Source organism: Branchiostoma floridae, chromosome 2 (genome assembly GCF_000003815.2).
Source record: "Branchiostoma floridae strain S238N-H82 chromosome 2, Bfl_VNyyK, whole genome shotgun sequence".
Taxonomy (NCBI): Eukaryota; Metazoa; Chordata; class Leptocardii; order Amphioxiformes; family Branchiostomatidae; genus Branchiostoma; species Branchiostoma floridae.
In genome coordinates, this window is record NC_049980.1 from 2,180,723 (window position 1) to 2,208,381 (window position 27,659).

General features: G+C 45.2%; 1 protein-coding gene across 1 annotated transcript; it reads left to right on the top strand.

Moving 5' to 3' along the window:
* Positions 1 to 7,837: 7,837 nt before the first annotated feature.
* On the top strand, positions 7,838 to 27,407 carry LOC118403455. The gene is made up of 20 exons (XM_035802174.1): positions 7,838 to 7,938; positions 8,092 to 8,376; positions 11,674 to 11,868; positions 12,398 to 12,637; positions 12,889 to 13,215; positions 13,613 to 13,761; positions 14,064 to 14,280; positions 15,614 to 15,888; positions 16,245 to 16,390; positions 18,768 to 18,908; positions 19,156 to 19,264; positions 20,120 to 20,329; positions 20,849 to 21,010; positions 21,226 to 21,398; positions 23,276 to 23,505; positions 23,951 to 24,108; positions 24,655 to 24,832; positions 25,191 to 25,330; positions 25,639 to 25,797; positions 26,508 to 27,407. The coding sequence occupies exons 1-20, from the start codon at positions 7,917 to 7,919 to the stop codon at positions 26,604 to 26,606; spliced, it is 3,615 nt and encodes a 1,204-aa protein (XP_035658067.1). The 5' UTR covers positions 7,838 to 7,916; the 3' UTR covers positions 26,607 to 27,407.
* Positions 27,408 to 27,659: the final 252 nt, after the last annotated feature.

A 27,659-nucleotide genomic window follows, 5' to 3' on the forward strand; every position in this document is an offset into this window, starting at 1 on the left:
GGTTCGACTGTTGGAATTTTGTTGATTGCACATCGTCATGGGCTGTTTGCTTCTTGTCCGGGTCAAGACCAAGGGCTGACTGGCTGGACAGTTCTTCGCGGTTTTCCAGGCGTTGCTCAAGGATCGATACTTGGTTCTCCAGACGACTGACCAGTGCCAATCGGCTTTCGAGACGTTCTTCAAGGGTCGATACTTGGACCCCCAGAAGTCTGGTCAGCGCTGAGCGGGTCTTGCTGTGTCCCTCCAGGGTCAACACTTGTTGTTCCAGGCGGCTTAAGAGCGCAGCGTTGGGGTGGTTTGGACTCGATAGTTGAAGTTCCTGGAGACGGCTGACCAGTGCTGTACGATTCTCAAGGCGTTCCACAAGGGTTGAGAACTCGTTCTTCAAATGACTGCTCAGCGCTGAGTTGTTCTCTAGACGTTCCTCAAAGGTGGACACGCGGTTCTCAAGAAGGTTGACCAGTGTTGAGCAGCTCTTACCGCGATCTTCGTGGACCATTAGCTTCTTCTTCAGAGTTCCCATCAGGGCTGCATGGTTATCAGAGCGTTCCTCAAGGGTCGATACTCGGTTTCCAAGAGGGCCGACAATGGCTGTATGGTTTGCAAAGCTTTCCGCCAGGGTGGATATTCGGTTCTCCAAAAGGTGGACTAGTTCTGGACGGTACGTACGATTAGTAGGTCCCTCTCCTGTTGATAGCGCGTTCTTGAACTGGCCGGCCAGTGCAGAGTGGTCCTGGGTGAGGATTTGACGGTCCACCAGATGGTTGACCAGTACTGAGCTGTTGTTGACCAGTACTGAGCTGTTGTTGACCAGTACTGAGCTGTTGTTGACCAGTACTGAGCTGTTGTCAAGTCGCTTCTCGGAGACAGATACTTTGTTTTCTTGAGGACCGACGAATCCTGATTGGCTCTCAGCTTGTTCCTTAAGGGTGGAGATGGCGTCCTCCAGACGCCTGACGGCAGCTTCGCGGTTTTCAAGACGATTCCCGAGGATGAACACTTGTTTCTGAAGACGGCCGACCAGTGCTGATCGGCTAACGAGCTGTGTCAAAAGTAAACGGAATAGACGTTTTGGCCAACATGTTTTAATTTCTGGATGAATTGGCTTTATCTCTTGCTTGGCATTTGCTACATAAAAACTTTGCTGATGAAGGTACGCCAAGGCATTTTTCTTTTCATTTAAAAGCTACACACCCTAATGTCAGAAGAAAGGGGGAAGCAAAAAGAAATTTACCACATCAAAATCCGGATTTGGAGTGATGATTTGCACCAGGATGAGTGCTAGAGATGTTATCAACGTTGCCATGACGACGGTCCCCTTTACAATGTTGACCAGCCGGGAGCGTGACAGAAAATCACGTACTCGACTCCGCCAGCCATTTTCTCCGTCTGGTTCGTCTGTAACATATATACAGTGATAGTTTGGAAACAATGTATCCTATTTTCACGGGAGTTCGACCGTTTCGACCTTATTCCACTCAACATCTGCTCGGAGATGAAGTCTTATATGAATGAACCCAATAACTTACTGTTTACCATTATTTGTCTGTTTTTTTTTGTCACTTGCAATTAGCCCTCGGGCAAGAATTTGCAATAAACTTGTCAAACGTATTATTGTATTTTACAAGCCAAAATGTACGTCCACTATCCCTCAGCATCAGAAAATTCTCAATTCTTTATTTTCCAGTAGTTTACTCATTAAAAAGTTGATGTACGTCAATTTTTACATTGATCCGCCTAATATGACCCTGTAGACACGTGCGTGAACCTCCCCACCACCATTGTTTTGATTTCGTTCCGTCGCCGCGCGGTTTACTCGCAGGCAAGCTTATTCATGTTCAGTCTCCCGGGGACTATGGCTTCGTAGACAGCTCACAATGCGACACTTGTTTACATTATATCAACAAACCGTTTTTAGTTCAGGTATCATTCTCTGTTTTATTTTCCTTCCGCCAGGGGGGTTGACTCACGCTCACTGTATATAAATAATTATTTTTATTATAGTTCTGTGTATTATTTTCAATTCTTGATTTAGTGGCGGCGCTAAAATAAGTTGGGTGCAACCTGAGTCCGTCGTCACTTCGTCCTCGTCCCTTTATTTGTATCATTACAAACATTTTCTCTTTCAATAGAAATAAATAAATAAAAAAACACATGTATACTCAGTACTGACCTGAAGACTCGTTAGAGCCGCGCGCCCCCTGTCCCTCGCTACTACCCTGGTGGCCGTTTGGACCGCGGTCTCCGGGGACATTATCACGGTCTGTTTCAACACAGAATTTTATTATCTTCGGGAGTAGGGGGTAATTTCTATAAGCTAATTCAATGCATGTACGCAACCCCCCAAACATGTTAAAACCTCAACTGGTCTAACGCCATTGTTTGGAAGTCAGACAGGGCTGCAATTTCAGCCCTACTCTGATTTATTTCTGAACGACATTGTACATGTGCTTCAGCACTTGATGATGCTGAATGCTCTCCACCTTCTTTACACAACCTTTTAGTATCATGCCTGTCATACGCAGATGATGTTGTTATCTCCTCTGGATCAGATACAGGACTGCAAAATGCCCTAAATAGATTACGAAACTTTTGTGTCAAGTGGAAACTTGATGTTAACCTAAAACAAAAAAATCCGGCCGGTCCTTCCCAAAACAAAAATTATTGTTCGGAGAAGCAATAGTGGACATCGTTCATTGCTACTGTTACTTGGGCCTAGAGTTTACTTCATTGGGCAGTTTTTCCCTGGTCAAAAAACAGCTTTCACGCAAAGCACGCAAAGCTATGTACACTCTAGAACCGTTCACAGGTCTCACCAAAATGACTGCTAAAATATTTCATTCCTGCATTAACGTTAAACCAATCCTTTTATAGTTAAGTTAATCCTTTTATATGGATGCGAAATTTGGGGCACTGAATCCATCAATGACAGTTCCCCAATCGAAATCTCGCATAATCGCTTCTGTAAAAATATACTTGGGGTTTTCAGAAACTGTAGTAATTTAGCATCAATAACAGAGTTAGGTAGATCCATTAGATTTAGACATATCTATCAGGGTGATTGGTTGCGCCTTGTACAGATGGACCCTGCTACACACCCGTTACAAGCTGACGCTCTTTTTTTCAAAATAACTCCTTACAAATAGCCGTTACAGTAGAAGAACATTGTTACAACGTAAAAGAAATATTAGACTGTATTTTTTTTTTACTCAATGGTCACCACGTAACAAGGCCTGAAGGCCACTCAAGGTTACGGGTTACACGATTGTAACTGTAACAGCAACTCTTAGCCCTAGGTCAGAAACATCATGATTGAGACCAGCCCAATTGCTCACTATGAGTGAGGACTAACTGACCCAATAGGCGAAGCAGGGGTTACGAGGGCTGCTCGGGAGATTCCCTGGAATCCCTACCCCTATTTTTGGCCGGTGTCACAGCGATCTCGACCCCCCCCCGTGATCTCGCCCCCCCCCCCGGGGGCGATATCACTAACGATCTCGCCCCACGGGGCGAAATCACTAGCGATCTCGCCCTCCGCGGATAGTGATCTCGCCCCCTACCTCGCCCCCCTTTAGCGATTTCGCCCCCCCCCCAGAAGCGTTTACATGACATTTTAGAAGTTGATTGGTATAAATCACAAAATGCAGTTTCAGAATGATACAAGTACACGAGTTTGATACATAACTCAAAATCCATAGTATTAATATTAACGTAATTACATGGGAATAAGATAGTTGAACTTATTTCAGACGAGGAGGGTTGGGTCCCTTGTATTCCCATATTGCATATACCTGAGTCTCGACATAAAATATATTTCATTGTATTCACCTGTCCTTAAGCAATCTATATATCACCAATATGAAGTCTCTACTATGAATTGACCACAAAAGAACTATGTAATGTCTTTATTAATTATGCAAATAAGGTAATCATTAGAATAACGCACATTTTGGAATATGCACCTGGCCAAGGGGTATCTTCACCTCCAACATGACTGTTTTTCTGGTATTTAGGAACTGGTGCTTTTACCCGTGTTTCTTAAGAGGGTCTGCATGGGGGGGTCTTGGTAACGCTTAACGGTGAATTCAGGAGGCCCGGTAACGGTTAACGGTAAATTCAGGAGGCCCGATAACGCTTAACGGTAAATTCAGAATGAGTTACAAAGCATAATAGTAACATTGACCTGCATTCCTATTCATACAACGCTAGAGTACTTATATCAATGGGTGAAAATGCATTGTGAGAAGCAAAAGGTGCCCAGAACTCGGAGGAATGACAGGGACAATGTCCATGATATCTGTAAATTGACGGAGGCAGAGTTCCCGGCCCGCCACAGAGACGGCGACAGCAAATTTCTTATAGGGGGATTGAACTATTATTTCAGCACATGGAGCGCCGAAAAAATTTAAAATCAAGACCCTCTTAAATGCGCACTATTTCCTGTATTTTCGGCAAATTTTGCCGACCGACTAAGCTAGGTTGATTTTAACATTTTCATAAAATTACACATGATTATACTCGTAGCTTTGGCCTCCACCCCAAGAGCCCCGACATATTTTTACCATTTCGAGCTCGGAAGGCACGAGACGTTGCAATATAAGTCCGGGAAAATTTTAAAATCTGGACCGTCTGAAACGCCATTTACTGCATTTTGAAGGGCAGATTTTGCCGTAAGACGAAGCTAAATTAAATGACATTTTATTAGAGAGAAAAGTTTTTGGTGCGAAAACCCACGCCCCTAACATATTTTCGCCATGTCGTCGTGAGCGCCAAAGACACAATTTAGCCGTCGCAATGGAGGTCCGGAGAAACCTCATTTTCTGCATTCTAGGAGAACTTTCTGTCCGAAACTAAGCTATGTTTGACACTGAAATATGTATGAGTGATAACTGAGGTTTGAGGGCGACGCTTCCGCAACATATGTTCAGCGCCATGTTCAGCGCCGAAGGCCGGGAAATCGGTAAATTTTGAAATCTGGACCCTTTGAAACGCAATTTCCTGCATTTTCAGGGGTTCTATCTGGCATTTGACTTCGTGTGTATAGTATAACGGGTTACGAAGAATTTCTTGGTAACGCTTAACGGTGAATTCGGGATAACAAATAACGATTAACGTTGAATTAAAACGACCAATAACGCTTCACGAAGAATATACCGATAACGGTTAACGTTGAATTAGAGCGGGTCGGTAACGATTAACGGTGAATTAAAATGGCTCGTAACGCTTAACGGAAAAAGGCATGCAGACCCTCTCTTAAGACTGGTACTTTACCAGTGTTTGTGTACCATTTAGCAACAGGTATATCAACTTGCGCGTAGATAATGTTTATAATGGGAAACTATTATCCACATGTTTTTTTTAGTGCTTTGGAAATGTTCCCAGCACAAGAAAGAAAACACTGTGACAAATTGAAAACATATAGCTGACGTACCATAGACGGTGTTCATTTATACGTTCGCGATAGCACTGTTTCTTATACCACCTCAGCTGCCAAAAATGGTCTTTTTCATTTAAATGTCTTGTTTGCACCGAACAATATAGTATCGACTTTCGAGGTATGACATCTTACGGTAATAAGGTGCCATATAGGTACCAGGTAACACACCAACTATGTTACTCCCAGGTGCCGTATAGCGCACCTGATATGTAGTAACCAGCTGCTCTTGAGCTCCGAGAAGTACTAGCAATGTTCGGGGGGGGGGGGGGGGCGAGATCGTTGTGACACCGGAATGGTTTGATCCGCTCGGGTGGATGTTCGCACATGTGGCGGGTTCTTTAAAGGAGCCTTTAAGAGAGGCCACCAAATTCCACCCTTATCTCCTTACGTTTACCTTCCTCTTAATATCACAAACTTACACATTGTCGAAAAGGTGGGGTCCTTCGTCTTCTACTGTCTCCGAAAAAGAAGTCAAACCCAGTAGCTAAGTTTTGCTTTGTTTAGTTTATTTGAATGTATCACCAGAGTTAGTTGCTTACTAAATGTACACTGTTTACCATTTTTTGTCACTTGCAATTAGCCCTCGGGCAGGAACTTGCAATAAACTTCCATTGTATGTCTATTCTGTAAACCTAATATTGTCTTGGAGGTCATTTTAAATCATGAACGGTTATCATCGTCTTTACGTTTCACCATGAATGCAGTACTGACCGGTAGATTCCCTGGAGTTGTAAAAGGGGTTGGCGTGCAGCTGGTTGATGACGTCTTCTACCTGTCGGCCTCCCCTGGTCAGCTTTGGTTGGGTGCCCTGTGGCCCTCTGACCCCGTGGACCCCGGGGGTGTTGTTTCGGTCTGCCCGTAGGTTCCGGAGGGGTATGTCTGGAGCCCGCCCAGCCATGGCACCAGGATGTACCGAGTGGCCAGGAACAGATTGTGAACACAATATCAACTTGCATCTCTAAAAACAACCGCTATTAGTCTGTAACGTTGCTTTGGCAGACCTTGATCTACAGTAAGTTATTCATTAAATCCAGGAAGAATTGTTGAGATAATCCTTGTCGTATGTTTGTACAGACCTTCGTTAGATGTGTCACAGCAAACAGCTTGTGGAAATCTCGTCTTCTCCTATAACGTTAGATGTTGATGAAGACATGGATTTGGACACACGCACGACGTGTAGACCAATTGGTAGTGAAAACTTGGCGTCTTTGTTTGCTTGTTTGTCTGTTACACAGACTGAAAGCTATTGTTTTTGGCTTGTGTTTCTCTTTCAATTTGTTCTTACTGACTGGTTACGTTCACTAAGGTTAGACATCCAGGTAAACAATATCTAAAGGCAATTCAATCTCTACAACTGGAAAATATGGAAGATTTACTTCTCGACGTTTCGAATGACATGCATCACTCTTCTTCAGTCCCATTCGAGGGACGTTTCTAACCGAAGGTATTTACTCATTTTCACCAGAAAGCCGTGTAAAATGCTTTCAGAAAGGCACGAGATCAATGAACTGAGAGGATTTGAACCCAGGACCTCCGGGTTCTGAATCAAACACCCTGCCACTTCGCTACACGACCCCACGGCGTTTGTGTGGTGTGGTGTCATTACATGAAAAGAGATCAGCTGAGAGGCAGCTGAATATGGTCGCCCGGGTCCAAAGTTGCTGCCAGTTTGATTTGGCTCTGGTCTAGTGTTACAAAGGCTGGAACTGCCGCAGAATTCACACTATGGAAAAAAAACTCAAGTATGTTCTTGAAATGGAGAGGATCTGCCATTTCATATTCCGCCTCAAAGCGTATACGTATCTTATATGATATTATGATATACACACATAAAGCAGTAGCCTTTCAATGTTTCTATTTTCTTTTTTTCAATCCAGACAAGCGCTACTTTCGTGCATGATAATCTTCCCCTATGTATATGTACATGTGACATGGGTTGTACTTACAGCTAACACTAATGGTTATCGTTGAACGTTATTTCTTGTTATATCGTTCAAATATTATAGTAATGTTTATTGCATTTTTTTTGTTGCAAGCTCATGCCCGAGGGCAGTACAGAAACAGCACGTAGTCTCTGCTGACTACATTTTTTGTCTTGTGCTAAGAATATATAACGTAAACAACTAAAACGTAACAGCTTTAGCGTACATAAGAATACAGTAACATGCAATATCCCGGCATATAGATAACTCTTTGGGGTAACTCTTTGGGGTAACTCTTTGGGGTAACTCTTTGGGGTAACTCTTTGGGGTAACAGCATTTTAGCAAGGATGTTTAATCCCCTCCTTAATTTTAGTGATGTAAGAATTGTATTAAAAGTCCCTGAACTCTGACACACAAATGTTCCCGCTGTGAAGGCGAGGGTTTACCTGTCCGGCGTTATCTCGTCCGGTGTCGGGCACAGGTGTGTGCACAGGTAACAGGGCAGGTACCGCACCTGCAGGACTTCCCAGGTAACATACCTGTCCATGTGCGCAAGATGTTTCATTTGAAAAGAAAGGGTGAGTAGAGGATTTTTTTTCGTATTCGTTTATGTAATGCGTTCCCTTTTATCTATGATACACTTTCCTACAGCTAGAGTACTACTCCCGGTTCCTTGCTATATTTTGCTACAGCTAGAACCATTAAAGCCGTTTCTGCCCATCTCCTCACAGGTACGTACAACATGCCGGGCCGTTGGAGTATAGTCCTCGGGCTGCTGGCGTGCCTCTTCCCGCAGAGCCATGCGGCCCTACCCCACGGCTGCGTGGTCCTGGAGGACCAGACATTCTCTACGGAAGACGTCTCGGGCATCTTCGGGGTGAACCGGATCCTGCAGACCGAGGCCCCGCCGCAGCGTGTCGGTACGATGCGCGACCAGGGCCCGCTGCCCACCGGACACTTTGCCACCAACCAGATCAAACCGCACACCGCGCCCATGAGACTCTTCCCGTACTCTGGTAAGCGCAGATATAACAGTGTAGAATGGGCAATGTAGAAAAAGCACGTGCACGTGCATGTAGGTAAATGCTAATTTAGAGAATGTAACGTTACATGTAGGTAAACGCTAAGTTTATTAACAAAATTTAATTATAAGAGATATCGCACACTCACGAAATTAGCACACCGCTTTACGTAGTGAATCATAATGATCTTAGGATCAGTTTACAAGAGGCAAAAATGACTTGTCCTAAAAATGTCCTACGACGTTCGACGCGCGGCGCGTGTCCTAGGACACATTTGTTTGCCCGTGTAAAAATGAAAACGACGCGATGTGGCTGTGGTTTTATTTTCGCAAATTATTAACTTCAAACCAACTTCCCTACGTATCTATATAGCCGGTATAACTGCCCTTCGGCGTAACACATTCAACGTTTCCCTCTGTCTTAACCCTAAAGCATCTTTTTTACTGATTACTTGAAGGTTGTTGTTGCTGTAGTCCTTGTAGTGCTTACTGGCACATATGTCAGAGTTAGTTTCCTGTTTCAGTAGCAGGGTAGTTTTTATAGTGAGGGGTTGCTAGCCATTTCCCTTTAACGTGCTCGTGGTACCTCCCCGAATACGAGACTCCCATTTTAGATCATTTTACGTTCAGTTGAAAATACGATGCAACTCCCAACGATATGTCCTGACACCACGCCTCCCAGTTAACCCTACGTCACATTACCCAGTGGGTCCGCTACTCTCCAAGCAGAGGTTAGGCTCCGGCTGTTTTTTTTAAACGTTTTTTATAGTCGTTTTTATCGGGCTTTCCATTTTGTCATTTTTCTTGAAGTACGCCAGCCAGTTAGGTTTTGACACCGCAAGATATAAAAAAAATAGAAAGCCCGATAAAACGACTAAAAAAACGTAAAAAAAACAGCCGGAGCCTAACCTCTGCTTGGAGAGTAGGGGTCCGCGCGGTGTCTAACCGATCTAGACCCCGGCCGGGCTCTGAAGCCGGGTAGACATCGGCTCACATAGTCACAAATCATTTTTTCTTCACGCGTCCCGTTAGAGGTCCCGGGGGGCTCCGGCGGGCATTCCGGCGGCTTCTGTCGAATAGTCGTATGTTTTAATCCTTTATCGCTCGATGTCCTTCAGGCACCCGTGAGTTGCCCTGGGGTTGTCCCCGGGTACCCCGTAGGAGTCTGACAGGGGGTTGGCCGATTAACCCCGTGTAGGTAACTGTATGGTCCCTGTCGAAGTGTGCCACGTGGAATTAACACTAGTAGAATCGGAAAATGCCATTGCACATCAACCGACAGGCTGAGCACGTGCCGCTTGCTCAGCTTACTGGCCGAGGGTGGCGACGACTCGTCACCGTTGCATCCTTGTTCTTGCTACATGGGTAGCGGAAGAAGAGAGACAAGCGGAACATCAGCGCCAGAGAAGGAGATTTGGTGGGTACGGCTCTGGTTGAGGCGCCGACCCATGTTTGGGTTCTACGATACGCTAAAGAGCAAGCTAATGCGAGAACATCGTTGCAACCCCAAGTCAGACTTGAAATCAAACGGGGCCCCGCCCGAGACCCAAAATAGCCCGGCAGCCGCCTTAACATACCCAGCCGGGCCCCTTTGTGGAAATGTGACGTTAGCCTTACCAAGTAATTAGAACCAGGAGCTCAACTGTGAGGGCCACTAACAGTTGAGTCACGGGGAAATATCTAATTAATCAACATGACGAAACTTCGCACCTGACGACACGTGTCTGTATCAGTCACAACACGCCGTGTTAGGTTTAAACAAGATGATAAGGCCTTTGCTCCTGACGTCATAACGGTTGTGGCTGAAAGTGCTGAGTTTGACCGAACGGTTGTGGCTGAAAGTGCTGTGTTTGACCGAACGGTTGTGGCTGAAAGTGCTGTGTTTGACCGAACGGTTGTGGCTGAAAGTGCTGTGTTTGACCGAACGGTTGTGGCTGAAAGTGCTGTGTTTGACCGAACGGTTGTGGCTGAAAGTGCTGTGTTTGACCGAACAGTTGTGGCTGAAAGTGCTGTGTTTGACCGAACAGTTGTGGCTGAAAGTGCTGTGTTTGACCGAACGGTCGGGTTGCTGCTTTCCCGCCCATCGGTTTATGTCTGGAGCCCATCATGTATTCCGCTTTCGGGTTAATGACCCGACCGACCTGTATATATACATGTTACAACGGATGGTCATTTGATATCAACACCGAATAAAACCACCGAGTGAGCGAAGCGAATGAGATGCTTTTATTCCGTGGTTATAGCAAATTTGACTTCTCTTGAAATTATTAATTTCACTCCGTCATGTTTGCAGAAGACTTGTTTCATGTTAAGACCGTATTACCGTATGCATTTTTTTAACAGAGAAACTTCCTACAAAGGTTAACAGAAAGAATGGAACTGTCGAACGGGTCAGTTCATGTAATAACTGATGATCATTTGAGATTTGTGATTCACTACTTGTGGCACATTTATGTTACGGCATGATATTAGTATTAAAACAGACGTACACAATCTATGTTAAGAAACTATAGCATTTTCTCATTAATTATGCACATTAGGTATTTATTTTGCATAATATACATCAATCAATATTCTTCTCCTTGTCAGTTACAAATGTCACATGTTACAATGGTCCTATAATGGAACTGAGCATGTTTACAAAATTTCATAATTAATTATGCAAATTAGATACCAATTTGCATAACTAATATTTCATTATATGAAGCATCACTTAAGCTATTTACATACCAAAAATCATAACAATCCGTTAACCTCTTCTTGAGTTATTCCCTTTGAAAGCCTGACATTAAACCTGCCCTGCAGTTCCAAAACAAGCCGCTAGGCATCAAGAGCTGTCTACCACTCAAAAATTATAGCCGCAGCATGTTCAGAACTCGAGATATAAAACCAGGAAGTTCCACTGCAGTGCCGTAACAGGTTGCTAGGGGGCCCAAAATCTAATCGTTTCCAGGTCTCATCAAGACCTACACACATACCAAATATCAATACAGTCCATTCTGGCGTTCTTGAGTTATGCTGGTCTTCTACATACATACATACATACATACATACATACATACATACATACATACATACATACATACATACATACATACATACAAACAAACGCTACCCAAAATATGACCTTTTTGGCGAAGGTAACTACCATGATACTAGTATGAAATGGAGACTTCTAATTGGTCAAAGTCGCCTGGCTATGTGACTGTACTACATTCCTGCCTACGTCATCGATCCTACCAGTAGGTTTCATGTCCCTGACCTTGACCTACTTGTGTTGTCGTCCCACCAGCCGTCCTGTCGCGGGAGGGCATCACGTACGACGCGTACACACTGGACCGCTGGAACGCCACCGAGCGGTCGGACGAGATGATGCAGCAGACACCTAGTCGCCAGGGGGCGCCGTGGGACAAGGTGGTGAGTGTGGGCACTAACATGAAGCAGATGGTGTCCGGGCCTGACGGCGCGCCCAAGGCAGGATTTACAGGTGGGCTGGGAAAACTTTCTTAAATCACATTGTATACCTCATACTGACAAATTTCTAAAAGCTAAGCTACTAGTTTAAACGTCTAAGCCGTCGAGACAATTCCATCAACGAAATCGTTTGCTTGTCATTTAACCATATGCAGTCATTGGTTCATTATCCGGAAAAACAGTAATTTGGGTCTATTTGATCTTTGCTAAATCTGGAGTCCGTGTGGCGATAGAAGCCGATGGTGAGCCCCAAATCGGGTTTTATTTATTTGCCCATATTTTCTATCTGATAAGCTCGATCTGATAGTGATGCTCAACTTATCTTTCGCGGGCGTGGACGGGGGACGCCATAAATTTTCTGCAGCTTATGATCCACCGGAAAGCGAATTACGGGCCCTTTGTTACAGCCTGACGTCACAGAAGCGGTGGATTGCTCAGTCAATGACCGTAGTTGGTCAGCTGAAAAGTTGGGTTGGTCCAATTTCTGTTCTGGAAAGTATAATTCCACTTTGCTTCAGAATGATGTTCGTCTGTTCGCCCAGGTAACTCCGGAGTCCGTGTGGGGATAGAGGGAAGCGGAGAACCCGTGATGACGAGTGTCGGACAGCTTCACGCCAACTTCCTCTTCTCGAACGGAGAGGGCTCCATGGAGGTGCCTCTGGTCAGAGGCGCCCCCTTCCTGACGCACCTGTTCACTGCAGCGGACCCCGTGCTGGCGCCTTACTGCCTGAGCGCCGTGGATGGAGTGGAGACGAACTTCCGCTGTCCTACAGAAATCTCTTGTAAGAAAGGGTATTCTTCACTTTTCTTCTCCGTTCTTTTCATATTACTTGCAAGTCTTCCCCTGTGTTTCTATTCGTCTAACTGTGTTGCTTGCTTTCGTCTCGTATATATATACATGTATATATGTATTTCTGATTTCCGAGAGTAGAAAGGTAGTAGTGGAACAAGGTTTTATCATGACATCGTATACGCGTAGGCCAACGGCTACCCCAAAACAAAATCATGAAAACCATAATTGTTTCCCTGTCAGCGGCTGACGGCGGCTCGGGTTTCGGGGAGGCCACGTGCAGCGGCGGGCAGCTGCAGCTGACCCTGCACGTGACTAAAGCCGTGGACGACATGAGCGAGGTGCAGTGGGCGGCCGGACCCGCCGGCGCCTTCTCGGGACACATGCACAGCTGCGATACCGCCACCTGCCGCATGGAGGATGGCGGGCGCACCATTCGCGTCAAACCGGACTTATCGAACGTAGGCGGGACCATGGCGTACGCCTTCAACGTCGTGGGGAAGTTCGTGGTTCCTTGGGGGGATTGGAACGCCAATCCGTTAACCGTCACCTGCTCAAGGAAGAGGGAAGGTAGGTGCCATCTCAGACAGATAAGACAGAGGGACTTCAATGGCTGTAACCAAGGAGGTTATATTATATATAAGCTCCTTGCTGTAACTTAATCCTTCATCAGGAAGAACGGCTCGTGTCTTCCTCCATGTACTCTAACGTACATATGACTTTTCTTGTGGGCCAAATAGGTTTAGATCCTATACCATAGTAAAATTCTGAGATAGACAGAATTGTAGATGACATCCACAGGAAACTATTAGTAAACCAAAGCATTGCGTTAACCAAATTGTCGACACATGACGTCAGTAAGGGTCAAAGGTTCCAGTAAGCCTGTATCACCACCAGTCTCTGGTCGCGGTTTTTGAAGATTGTGATAACTACTGATTAAGTAGTTATGTTTTGTGCGTTGCCGCAGCGGAGAGCACCCTGCAGCCGTCGCCCCGGGCACCCTGTGCCGAACAGATCTGCCTATACCCCTCCTGCCAGCCGCTAGGTGGCGGGCAACAGCAGTTCCAGCTGACCATGGACTTCCGCACTGCAGTCCCATACATGGAGGAGATTCAGGTAAATTCCAACGCTGTTCAATATTTAAGTTGTCACAAGCTGGTTTTAATTTGCCCAAGGCACTCTTATCCCGGCTGTGTCATAGCTGTGATCATGAATGATGTAAATAACATCTATCTTCTCTCTCATGACTTGTAAGTGGATCTATAGCTGTTCATTGAGTTCATTGTTACCTTTGCCAAGAAGGTTATGTTTTCGGTGCCATTTGTCTTTCAACAGCATAACTTCGCTCGTTTTCAAGCTTGTAGAATATCGTTCATGTCATTGAGAATCTGGCTGCTACCTACTAGTAACTTCCCCAGGTAGCTGTAGACTCCGCGGACAGGTGGTCCGACACGCACGTGATGCTGACGTGTAACCCCACGCGCTGCACCATGACCCCTGACGGCCTGACCGTGACCTACACCGCCACCGTGCCGGAGGGACAGCTCGCCTATGCCATCAACAGGATAGGCTTCTTCGTCTCCCCAGCTGGCTTCTGGATTGATAATCCGCACTACTTCACCTGCGATGGGTCAGGCAAGTCTACGAAAACCTCACCTTCCGCACTGGTGTTCCAGTGCTGATTTAATTGTCTAAACGGCCTCAGCACTGGTTTTTCAGTGCTGATTTTCTTTCAGCACTCGTTTTCCAGTGCTGAAATCGGGGCCGGGCCAGGTCAAAGGTCACTGGGTAACCAGTGCTGAAACTGCCGTCAGCACTGTAACCGAGTGCTGATATACAAAAACCTCGCCTTCAGCACTGGATTTACCAGTGCTCAGGGACACTTCAGCACTGGAAAACCAGTGCTGTGAAATCTTCAGCACTGGAAAACGAGTGCTGACGTCTTTTCAGCACAGGAATCTCCCAGTGCTGAGAGCGGTACCAGACGTACTATAAAATTCAAAGGAAAAATATGTTACTTTGTGCAAAGAAACTGAACTGAAGTTGTGCTATCCATTCCTTGTGTTATTGAAAGTGAATAATATATGTATGATGTATAATGGATAGATGTCATTTAAAAAGTACTGAGAGCGGTAGTAGTAAAAGGGCGCAAATTCAACATAAGGGATAGATATCAGCGGAATATGAAGAGAGGTGATGTTTGTAATCCGGCAATCTTTTAGAAGAGCAAAAGAAGTATTGTAATTCCAAATCACTGTATATCTCAGAGTCTCCTCTCTTCCAGCACTCGGTTTCCAGTGCTGAAGCCGGCATTTCCAGTGCTGAGAGCACCTCAGTACTGGAAAACTAGTGCTGACGAACATTCAGCACTGGAAATCCAGTGCTGTACTATTAAAGCCATCTTTAGCACTGTGTTCCAGTGCTGAAAAAGGAGGGTGAGGTTTTCGTAGTTTTACATGGGTCAGGTAAACTCTGTTTTCTGAAATATGCACCAAGGCTCCACCTTATAAGCCGAACGTTTTTTTTTGGGGGGGGGGGGGGTGGTAGGCCACGCCAGCCACGTATTTCTGAAAACGTTCGGGCTGTACAGTACAGGGCAGACGGGTTGTGCCCTTAGCTTTACGAATCACTGCCACTAGTTAGATCATGGCATCTGATCAAATCATGACATCTCAGATCAAATTTGTTTAAATACGCGAGTAACGTTATAACGGTCGATATTCGTTTCTCCGTTTGAGTATCAATCGAAAACTTTTGAAATTGTGATTTATGTCAACATCCAATTACATAACTTTTTGACCAGGTTAAATACCCGTAACAGTTACATGTACATACGAATACTTCTGGTATTGACTCATTCTGGTATTGACTCATTCAATCCTGTTTCCAACTCAAAGAAATTCAGTTTGCATTCTCAAAGACTGACTGTGATTCTCTGTAAATGTTCTACGAAACTTCTTTCCCGCAGGTTCCCAAACTACCACGACTACCAGCGCTAGTACCACCAGGCCCACCGTCGGTACCACCACCACCCGGCCGACCGTCGGTACCACCACCACCCGGCCGACCGTCGGTACCACCACCACTCCTCCCGTGGTCCCACCAGGACCCTTAGGGGAACTCTCCGCCTGTGCCGAGACCATCTGTCGAACTCCTTCCTGCACTGACATCGGGGGCGGCTTCCAGCGCTTCACGTTGGTACTGCAGTTCAGCGATCCGTTGAGCGGCATCAATGAGATTCAGGTTGGGATTTTGTTTCACTGATGAATTGAAATGCAAGTGCCAAATCGGATAAGATGTAGACAAAAACTCTGAATTTTACTGAAGAAAATCCGAGTGCTTTGAGATATGATAAACGGTGAGTTTAATGCATCTCATACCATACCGATAGACAGTGCATGTACCCATAAGTTGTGATTTTCGTGAGACGTCTTTGCTTTCAATTCTCAAAGAATGTCAAGTGTTTCTGCTTCGCAATAAATAGACCATCGGAATATTGTATTTTTGGAAGAACAAAACCATTTCCATCATAAAATCGTACCAGGCGGGACTTCAATTACAACGTATTCGTATTTACTTGCGAGTCTCCTCCTCGCCAGGTGGCAGCAAACACAGATGACGCCTGGGACAGCTCCCATCCCATGATCTCGTGCACCAGCGACACCTGTAGTCTGTCTGCAGACGGGAAGACGCTGCAGTACGTCTCCAACTTTCCAGAGGGCGTGGTATACTACGCCATTCACAGGTAAGCTCCCTATGCCTCCTCTTTGTCTCCGAACTTTCCAAAGTATGGTTGTTGACCTAATTATTACATTCGCTTACCTTCGCCAGAAGGTTGTTTCTGTGTGTCTGTCTCTCTGTTAACAGCATAACTCAAGAAGTCTTGGATGGATCCTGATGATATATTGTAGGTGGGTAGGGGTCACGAAAACGAAGGTCATTTGCATAATCAATGAGAAAATGTTAAAATTCCATAGTGATAAATGATCAGCATTTCATACTTACAGCATTATGAAGCTTAGTGAAGGTGAACATTATTAGCCATAAATCATGCAAATTAGTTTAATATTCACAAAATTAATGAAGAAACACTAAAATGGCATTCTCTGCTACGATAAGACTTTCAGACTTTGGGCTTGTGCCTCTTAGATAGAGAGGATGATCGACCGAGACAAATTATGCAAATCAGGACCTTATTTACATACATTTGTAATCAAATGGAAAAATTTATAAATACTTCACTCGAAAAAATTCAAACCATTTGGCGAATGTATGAGGTCGTGGACCTACTTTCTGTTCTTATTTCCGCAGACAGGATTTGAAGCCACACCACAAAAACGTTTTGGGACACACAGACGCACCAGTACCAGAGCAAAGGATGTTGTTGTTGTTTTGGTGCTGTTTTATGTTAACGTTGTTGATGCGGGCTGGGTAATCATGTGGATCCACTCACATTCTGGGACACCCAACCGTATGAGTACCAATGCAGCGAATGTTGTTGTTGATGTTGTTGTTGATGTTTGCGTTGATATTGTTGTTGTTGCTGTTCTTGGTGTTGTTTATGTTGTTGATGCGGGCTGGGTAATCATGTGGATCCACTCACATTCTGGGACACCCAACCGTATGAGTACCAATGCAGCGAATGTTGTTGTTGATGTTGTTGTTGTTGATTTTTGCGTTGATGTTGTTGTTGTTGCTGTTCTTGGTGTTGTTTATGTTGTTGATGCGGGCTGGGTAATCATGTGGATCCACTCACATTCTGGGACACCCAACCGTATGAGTACCAATGCAGCGAATGTTGTTGTTGATGTTGTTGTTGTTGATTTTTGCGTTGATGTTGTTGTTGTTGCTGTTCTTGGTGTTGTTTATGTTGTTGATGCGGGCTGGGTAATCATGTGGATCCACTCACATTCTGGGACACCCAACCGTATGAGTACCAATGCAGCGAATGTTGTTGTTGATGTTGTTGTTGATGTTTGCGTTGATATTGTTGTTGTTGCTGTTCTTGGTGTTGTTTATGTTGTTGATGCGGGCTGGGTAATCATGTGGATCCACTCACATTCTGGGACACCCAACCGTATGAGTACCAATGCAGCGAATGTTGTTGTTGATGTTGTTGTTGATGTTTGCGTTGATATTGTTGTTGTTGCTGTTCTTGGTGTTGTTTATGTTGTTGATGCGGGCTGGGTAATCATGTGGATCCACTCACATTCTGGGACACCTAACCGTATGAGTACCAATGCAGCGAATGTTGTTGTTGATGTTGTTGTTGATGTTTGCGCTGATATTGTTGTTGTTGCTGTTCTTGGTGTTGTTCATGTTGTTGATGCGGGCTGGGTAATCATGTGGATCCACTCACGTTCTGAGACACCAGCCGAATGAGTACCAATGCAGCGAATGTTGTAGTTTATGTTGGCGTTTATGTTGATGTTGGTGTTGATGTTGATGCTGTTCTTGGTGTTGTTTATGTTTTGATTTGCTGTCGGTCTTGTTGTTGATGTTATTACAGATTTGGGACGTTTGTGGACCCACCCACGTTCTGGGACACCCAGCCGTTCGAGTACCAGTGCGGCGAGTTTTGTTGTTGTTGTTGTTGATGTTGTTACAGACTGGGTAAATTTGTGGACCCACCCACGTTCTGGGACACCCAGCCGTACGAGTACCAAGTCGGCGAGTTTTGTTGTTGTTGATGTTGTTGTTGATGTTTTTACAGAATAGGTAAGTTTGTGGACACACCCACGTTCTGGGACACCCAGCCGTACGAGTACCAGTGTGGCGAACTTTGTTGTTGTTGTTGATGTTGTTGTTGATGTTTTTACAGACTGTGTAAGTTTGTGGACCCACCCACGTTCTGGGACACTCAGTCGTACGAGTACCAGTGTGGTGAATGTTGTTGTTGTTGATGTTGTTACAGACTGGGTAAGTTTGTGGACCCACCCACGTTCTGGGACACCCAGCCGTACGAGTACCAGTGTGGCGAACTTTGTTGTTGTTGTTGTTGATGTTGTTGTTGATGTTTTTACAGACTGTGTAAGTTTGTGGACCCCCCCCCCCACGTTCTGGGACACCCAGCCGTACGAGTACCAGTGTGGTGAATGTTGTTGATGTTGATGTTGTTACAGACTGGGTAAGTTTGTGGACCCACCCACGTTCTGGGACACCCAGCCGTACGAGTACCAGTGTGGAGGTAGCGGCACGCAGCTGTCTGGCGGCAACACCTTCGTGCTGGAACTGGAGGAACCCGGGAACAAACTCAGCCATAGGTCGGACTCTGCAGATTTAAAATTGTTTAAGACTGTTTAAGACTGTAGGTTGACGTAATTTCTTGTATTAAATTTTGAAACTTAGAAAGAGGTATGATCATAATACCGTGACCAGCAATACCAGTTGGCTATTTGTGATCTATTAATATAAATGCTTACTTTTGTACAAGACAATGTACATCTCATAAACGTGTCCAAACACCTCACCAATAGCTAACCGTACATATACCACTATAACCCTGTTCAGGACCAGGAAGTTCGTGGCGTACTTCTCCGATGAGATGACGCTGTCTGTTGACGCAAACGGCGCAAGATTCTCCCCAGCCAGAGGCGGGAAGTTCACGGGCAGCATGCAGGTTGGACCAGCAATAGCAGTATTGTAAAAGTGGGGTTCAAGCGCATGTGGTCTAGTGAGGATTTGGCGATTTCACCGCCAAGGCCCGGGTTTGATTCCTGGCGTGGGAACCAGTGAAACGCAAGAGGGGCGAGTAGAACAGAAAGAAACCCTGGGCGGCAGATTACAAATCCAACGTGCAGACCACAACACCAAAAGCTCAGAGCTAGCGCTGTTGCCTTGGTATGGTCATTTTGGAGCGCTTGAACCCCAGTGTTAAAGCATGAAACGTAGGACCACATACACACAATCATACCACCGACAGCACGCTTTTTCTTTTATATAAATGCAGTTAGAAATGAAGCAGTGCGAAACATTACCTGCACAGATCTCGACATACAACACTCAGCTAACCCCACTCCACCACTTAATTCTGTACTGCAAAGTATGTAGCCTTCTCCATTTCGTTATTATGCATAAACACCATAAATTCAAGAAAAAGGCAGCTAGCTCCCTGGACCCAGATAAAAGTATGAATTTCTTGACGTGAACCCCTTCCCCGGCACAGTTCTCTGTACCTGTAACGGAATCACCTCCTAGCTCAATATGTACCATTGAACACTATAGTAATGTGGACAACTGTGTTGGTACATGCTAATGAGACCGTGTGTTTCGTTTATTCCGCAGTAAAAGTTAGCTTCTGTTCTGATGATGTAAGTTATGATAAGTTTTACGCTTCATGATACTTCTTAGATAGTGTCGCTCAAATAATAGTAATGCTAAGGATAAGTGTCCCTTTTTATATATTTTCAACGTGTCTTCCTGTTATATTTAGTCTTATTTTAAAGCTTTTTTTTTCATTTCTCTTGCCCATCAGTTGGTGTATGTTGGCAGCACGGCCCGAGGAGACCTGGACGGCGCACGCGTACTGGACCAGTATGCAGGCGTGTACCCCTACCAACCTGACGTCACTTCCTGTGCGAGCGGCAACACGGGATACATCAACTTCCGGTGGAACAAGCGCGGAGGCGACTTCTTTGGTAGCAACCCTCGGGAGGACCTGCTGATGATTGCCGTACCGCATCAGGTGGGCAATTTGCCACGGGGCTGGTGTGGTCAAAGTTTGTATCGTCGGTGGAATAAAGCTGGAGGGGGAAAAAATAGACCAAAAGAAAACAGCCTATATGTGAATTTCCACATTGGAAGAAAGTTGAAAATTAGCAATGCTATGCACGGTCTATTTGCCAATGAATTTTGTGCAATTATCCGGCTGGTGCAATAATGCGAAGTTATCTTGCTGGACCTGGTTTGGGGTTTGGGGATTTCGTGCAGTTAACAGAAGTGTGTGTTAATCCGTTGTGCAATTAACTGGCTTTTACTGTAGCTATTTGTTCCGTTTGCAAGGTATTCAATTACGTTTCTTTCTATTTGTTGCGCTAGCAGATTTATGTCGTCAAACAGAAAGAACTCTACCACTATAACCTTGGCTGAGTGGTCAATGAGAGGTTATAGAAAAATTATTGGGACCATTGATCATGAGCAAATACTGAAAGTACATTTGAAGGAACTCAAATCTCTGGACCTCATAATTGATGCCCCACTTCAGGAAGAGCTGCTTGCTGCACACGGCGCGCTAGTCTCCACACCATTCACCTTCAAGGGATACGTGGGGGACGAGTGGCTGATGGAAGAGCCGCTTCCCCCCGCCGGAATGGACCCTGACCCCGTCGCCGTAAGTCAGATCAGGAGCGATCCCGCTAAACTACAGGTATGAGAACGTCGGAATGTTTTTGTTTTTTGTTGTTGTTGTTGATAAGCTATTCCAAATAGTTTAAAGATATGCATTTTTTTACGTCTTGGTTGTTTTTTGGCGTCGGAAAAGTACATTTTGATCGAGAAATCTTTAATCGTGAGATATTATAAACTGAGATATTGCTTACATGCCAGGAGCCCGTTTGCCGACAGACTGACATTTTTCCGCAGGTGATCCTGGACGCCATCCAGGCGGACAGCAGCAGTGTGTCGCTGGACCACGTGTGCACACAGAGTAATAGTTACGGTGTGGGGAAGGACATCGCCATGGTAACCAGGCTGGCCAGCATCTCCCGCGCCTTCCAGACCAACCACTACCATCAGCTGGACGAGAAGATACGCAGGTAGACGGGCATCTGCTTGTACAGTGCGTGCCTTGTTTTGCTACCCTGCTACTATACATATGGTCCCAGGAGTCGGTCAGGGACTAGGTTCGCTGTGTTTGGCTGGTGGTAGGCGCGTTTAACTGATGGTCGGCTGCGCTAACGAACAGAACCTCAAGCAAGGTAACCTGAATTGTTGCAGTGATTACAAGTCCAGAGTCAAAAGCAGATTCTGCAATGTGAAAAATTAATCACACACAAGAACTAGGGTTCCGGCATCCCAATGTTCCGACACTCCTATGTTCCAACACTCCTATGTTCCGACATCCCAATGTTCCGACACTCCTATGTTCCGACACTCCTATGTTCCGACATCCCAATGTTCCGACATCCCAATGTTCCGACATCACAATGTTCCGACATGCCAATGTTCCGACATCCCAATGTTCCGACATGCCAATGTTCCGACATGCCAATGTTCCGACATGCCAATGTTCCGACATCCCAATGTTCCGACATCCCAATGTTCCGACATCCCTATGTTCCGACATCACAAAATCTTCCGACATCACAAAATCTTCCGACATCACAATGTTCCGACTTCCCTATGTTCCGACATCCCAATGTTCCGACATCCCAATGTTCCGACATGCCAATGTTCCGACATCCCAATGTTCCGACATCCCAATGTTCCTACATCCCAATGTTCCGACATCCCTATGTTCCGACATCACAAAATCTTCCGACATCACAAAATCTTCCGACATCACAATGTTCCGACTTCCCTATGTTCCGACATCCCAATGTTCCGACATCCCAATGTTCCGACATGCCAATGTTCCGACATGCCAATGTTCCGACATCCCAATGTTCCTACATCCCTATGTTCCTACTTCCCTATGTTTTGACATCCCAATGTTCCGACATCACAAAATCTTCCGACATCACAAAATCTTCCGACATCCCAATGTTCCGACATCCCTATGTTCCTACTTCCCTATGTTTTGACATCCCAATGTTCCGACATCACAATCATCCGACATCACAATCTTCCGACATCCCAATGTTCCGACATCCCAATGTTACGATACGCAACGTTCCGACACCCCAATGTTCCGACATCCCAATGTTCCGACATCCCTATGTTCCTACTTCCCTATATTTTGACATCCCAATGTTCCGACATCCCAATGTTCCTACTTCCCTATGTTTTGACATCCCAATGTTCCGACATCCCAATGTTACGATACGCAACGTTCCGACACCCCAATGTTCCGACATCCCAATGTTCCGACATCCCTATGTTCCTACTTCCCTATGTTTTGACATCCCAATGTTCCGACATCCCAATGTTACGATACGCAACGTTCCGACACCCCAATGTTCCGACATCCCAATGTTCCGACATCCCAATGTTCCTACTTCCCTATGTTTTGACATCCCAATGTTCCGACATCCCAACGTTCCGACACCCCAATGTCCCCACATTAGTCCATGAACTAGAACGCCACATTGGACATATCGGTACCCTCCGGGTGGCAAATTCTCCTTGTTATTACCTAACGTTTCAACACACCTAATATATAGTATGTTCTCATACCCTAATGTTCCGACATCCCAATGTTCCGACACCCCAAATGTTCCGACATCAGAATTTTCCGACAGCCCTATATGCCAACACCCTTAAGTTCAGACATAACCTAATGCATCAATCCCCGTATGTTAGGACACCCCTATGTTCCAACAACCCTATGTTCCGACATCCTTACTCCGAATTCAAAATAGGGGTGTCGAGATGTAGGGGGTGCCGGGGGTGGGTCAAAACATGGGGGTTTCAGAACATAGGGGTGTCAAAACATGGCACTGGGATCTAGAATACCTGAGTGTGTACTCGGCAGGTGCTTGGAGAAGTGGCTGCGGATCGACGACTCCCTCAGCGCCGCCAACAAGCTGGAGTACGACCCGGTGTGGGGCGGGCTCTTCATCGGCAGCTCTGACCCCAACAACTTCGACCCGCACGCCAACTTCGGCTTCCCGATGTACAGCGATCACCACTTCCACCTGGGCTACTTCCTGTACGCACTGGGGTACTACGTCAAGTACCACAACCACTGGGCACACACTGGAGGTAACTAATGATAATCTGTACAAGTACTGTGATGTAAGGTGCAATGCTTCAGTAACTGTAACGTTAAATACCACAACCATTGTGCACTCACTGGAGGTAACTAATGATAATCTGTACACGTATTACAAGTATGATGTAAGGTACAATGGGTGCTGCAGTAACTGTAACGTCAAATATCACAACCATTGGGTACCCACTGGAGACAATCTGCACATATAGGTCCTTACAGTAACTGGTAGATGAAGTACAACGACCACTGCCACGGGCTCACGCTGGAGGTAATTTTGTAGATAATCTGCGCATGTAGGGTACAATGAACTGTACGTATCGTCAAGTACACAACCACTAGGATCAAGCTGCAGCCTGCTTTATTTATGTGTAAGCTAGGACTAAATACAATACATCGGAAATGAAGTCATATTTGTTACTCGTTAATTCTCTGCAGATCACCTCGCCCGTATCGTGTCTGTGGCTCGTGACGTTGGGAACCCGAGCACGCTGGACCCACACTTCCCCGTGGTGCGGCACAAGGACTGGTACCTGGGGATGTCCTGGGCTACAGGCATCGTGGGAGGGGCACGGCAGGCAGAGTCGTCCACAGAGGTGGATGGGAACTCTATATATAACTCTAACTCTTGCCCTACTTCTAACACCGACACAAAGTATGGTACCCCATTGTCTTGGAATACAGGCAACATGTGAGACAGACAGAATCGTCCACCCGGGACCCTGGCACTAACAGTAACTCTAACACTAACACTAACCTAACGCTAACACAAGGACTGGTATTAATATTGCTAGTGATGAAGCCATGAAATGAATTGGATTTATCCAACGATAGTTTCATTTTGCATCTGTTAACTGAATACTTTCAACAAGTCTTGTTGTGACATGTACTTAGTCCGGTGTGGAAATGTGCAATAAAGGTCTTCAATCAATCTTACCGTCAGACAGAGGGTAACGTTTTGCAACGGCCGCGATGCACGATCATCGTGCTATTACAGTATTGAATAGGCCAGCGATAGCATGTATCATATGCATGCCTATTCTCAGGCTATAACCTGTTGGTCTGAATGATCAACTCGAGATGAAGATGATGACAGATTTCTAGTACGAGCTGATTGTGCACTACCTTGTCCTTGTACGCAGGCTATCAACTGTTACCATGGCCTGGCCGCACTGGGCGAGGCGCTGGGTGATGACGTCATGAAGCAGGTAGGTCAGCTGACCCTGGCCACGGAGATCCGGTCGGTACGTCACTACTGGCACGTCAGGAACTACAACAGGCACATCTTCCCCGAGTACATCAAGACTTACGGCACTATAGGTAAGGCGTAATATCTACTGATATGTACTTCTTGCAGTAGCAGCAATGGTCTGGCAAGGTCTGGGCTCATCGGTGCCATGCCGCAGTCTGGTGGCTCATGTAGGACCTTTTCCTGATATATCAAGGCCTTCAAGTTGACATTTCGACCATCTACATTTATGATCTTGTGTATATATGCTCAGATAGCCACAAGCAGTTAGGTAAACCCAACCACTTAGTTAGGGTTATATGAAATTGTTCGTTGGGCTGGATTCGGATGCTGCACCTTTTGAGCTCGCATCTTCAGCACATAAAGGAACCCAGAAGAGAAGTGATACCTGTGATGGTTATTTATTTACCCAGACTTTGCGCATTGCAGGCCAGTTTGCTGAAGACGCGATTTTCTACTACACGCTGAACTGGCCCTGCTGGCCGTACGAGTTCCCCATGCGTCATGCCTGCCTGGTGGGCATCCAGGTCATCCCCATCATCTCTGTATCCAACCTCTACATGGACCAGGTCTCCGCATTCTGTTATATCTCCTTATTCTGTTATATCTCATTTGTTACGTCCCATTTGTTTCGTGTTTGTGGGCTGCAATATATTCCACTATCACTGATAGTCAAAATGTAGGGTTATTGGAACAAAAGGGTGACAGACTCAGAACATATAATATAGGGGTATTACAATTTTCAGCACCAAGGACAGACTAGTACAAGGAGTTGTAAAGCATAAACTGTTCATTATATGAATGATGTCATAATGAAAGAAACCACAGACGTCCCAAAGTTCAACATGTTGAAGTTTCAGAATAATGTTCTGTGCAGGAGTGGGGGCGGTCGGTGCAGGACGTGTGTAACTGGGCTGTGAGCCCCTGGAGCGCGCCCGGGGCAGGGGACGTTGACCCCGCCATCCTCCAACCTGTCCAGAAGGGGTGGGGAGCGTTCTGTCATGCAGCCGCCTCAAAGGCTGACGCCGCTGCACAGGTAAGTCTTTTCCAAACTCTTCCCATTACACTATACACATGTATAGGAGGGGGTTACCGTTGATGGGGGTGTCTTGTTATACAGCTGCATAAAAGGCTGATGCTACAGCATAGGTGAGTAAATTGTAGCATGTAGGCAGTTGAGCGTCCAAAAAATTAATACTAGGTCTTAAAGTGACCGCTCAATGATTTAAAAGGTTTTGCTGGGCCAACGATCTGTTGATAATCTTTCAATTATCTAACTCCGATGATCTAAAATTTCCTCCATATTTTCAAGTGACCTCCAATATCCACCAATGTCTTCCAATTTCCCCTATGTCTTCCAGTGACCTTCAATTTCTACCATGTCTTCCATTGACCTCCAATTTATGTCCTCCGATAACTTCCAATTTCCACCTTGTCTTTATGTGACATTGTCTTCCAATGACATCAAATGTCTACCAATGACTTCAAAGTCTTCCACTGACCTGAAATGACCTCCAATGATTTTTCAGTGATCTCAATGACCTGTGATGTTTGGTTAATCAGTGGTTGCCCAATGACTCCTATGGAAATGCTGTATATAACCCAACAACGCTGGTCGTTGAATGAGGCTTCGTTTTTTGTCGATAGGCAGCCGCGTCCATTCCTGACGCTGCCGTTTTGTGCTTCTTTCATGAAGTAGCTTTTATGCGAGTGAAGTTGGCAGAGATGTTGAACATTTTTTTCCAGACTGCAGCTGTTGACTATGTCCGCCAGCTGAGTACAGGTGAGCTGGTTGGAGGGACGGGGCTGGCCAGTACCCTGCTCTTCATCTACGCTTCCACATAAACAGCAGGGGAGGGTCATCATCTATGGCAGTCTCGGAAACAGGGTTCGATGGCAGAAATTAGTCTCTGTCAGACTTCTGGGGCTGAGCACATAATGTTGGTTGTTACAGTTGTGTTCTGTGTGGCTAAGGCATGGATCAGTATAAATTATACGTAGACTACGTATAAGGTTTATTGCAAAATTCTTACACGCGGGCTAATTGCAGGTAACGTGAGAGATTCAAACAGTGTAAAGACAATATCACAAATGTCTAGTCTAAAACTAGTAAAAGCTAACTCTAGATCCTGGGTTATTGGGTTCGACTCCTTTTTAAAAGACAGTGGAAGACGAAAGATCCCACCTTTTCTGTTATGTGTGGTGTTCTCTCCATGGTTTTGGGAAGTGGACATGTTTGTTGAATAAATAAAATCTGATCCATGAAACGTTGTGCTACGCCAGTCTGATCTTTAGCTTTAATCAGGGGTACGTGTTCTAAAAATGTTCTTGTAGATGACACCACGCCAACAGGGAGCTTTTCCATTCCTGTGCGGTGTTACTCGTTAATTCACAATTACAGAGTGCTTCTGTATGGTGAATAACATGATTACATTTGTTTTGGTGTCATACATTAGATTAGCTTGGGTGTAAAGAGAGAAACAGGACCCTGCAATAAAAAATCACACAGAAGAGGGCGATCTTTTTTTAAATAATAACTCTATTTCTTGATGCACATTTCTAAAATAAATATCATTTATAAATATTATTGACAATTTTCTACATATCTCCTTAATTCAACATTTCAAGAATCAAGAGTCATTTTAAGCTAATCTGAAATAAAAAGGTCTAATTTGAGAAATAAAAAGACAAGGCTTAGCGTAAAACATGTGACATGTATGCCGCAATCAAATGGTTTTGCTTTTACATTAACATATGATTCAAATATATGTGATGGTATAAAAGGAATGATTTCTGTTGTTCTACATTCTTGCATGTATAATATTGCTTAGCTAGCAGCTGAGGCATAAAATTCTATGTACACAAATTCCTTTTAGCTCTAAAATGTTGAACTATCTG

Excerpts from the sequence above, each read along its gene's own strand:
- LOC118403455 (XM_035802174.1), top strand. The coding sequence starts at position 7,917 with ATGTTTCATTTGAAAAGAAAGG. Across the intron at positions 8,377-11,673 it reads GAGACTCTTCCCGTACTCTG|CCGTCCTGTCGCGGGAGGGC; the intron begins GTAAGCGCAGAT and ends TCGTCCCACCAG. Across the intron at positions 14,281-15,613 it reads CTTCACCTGCGATGGGTCAG|GTTCCCAAACTACCACGACT; the intron begins GCAAGTCTACGA and ends TCTTTCCCGCAG.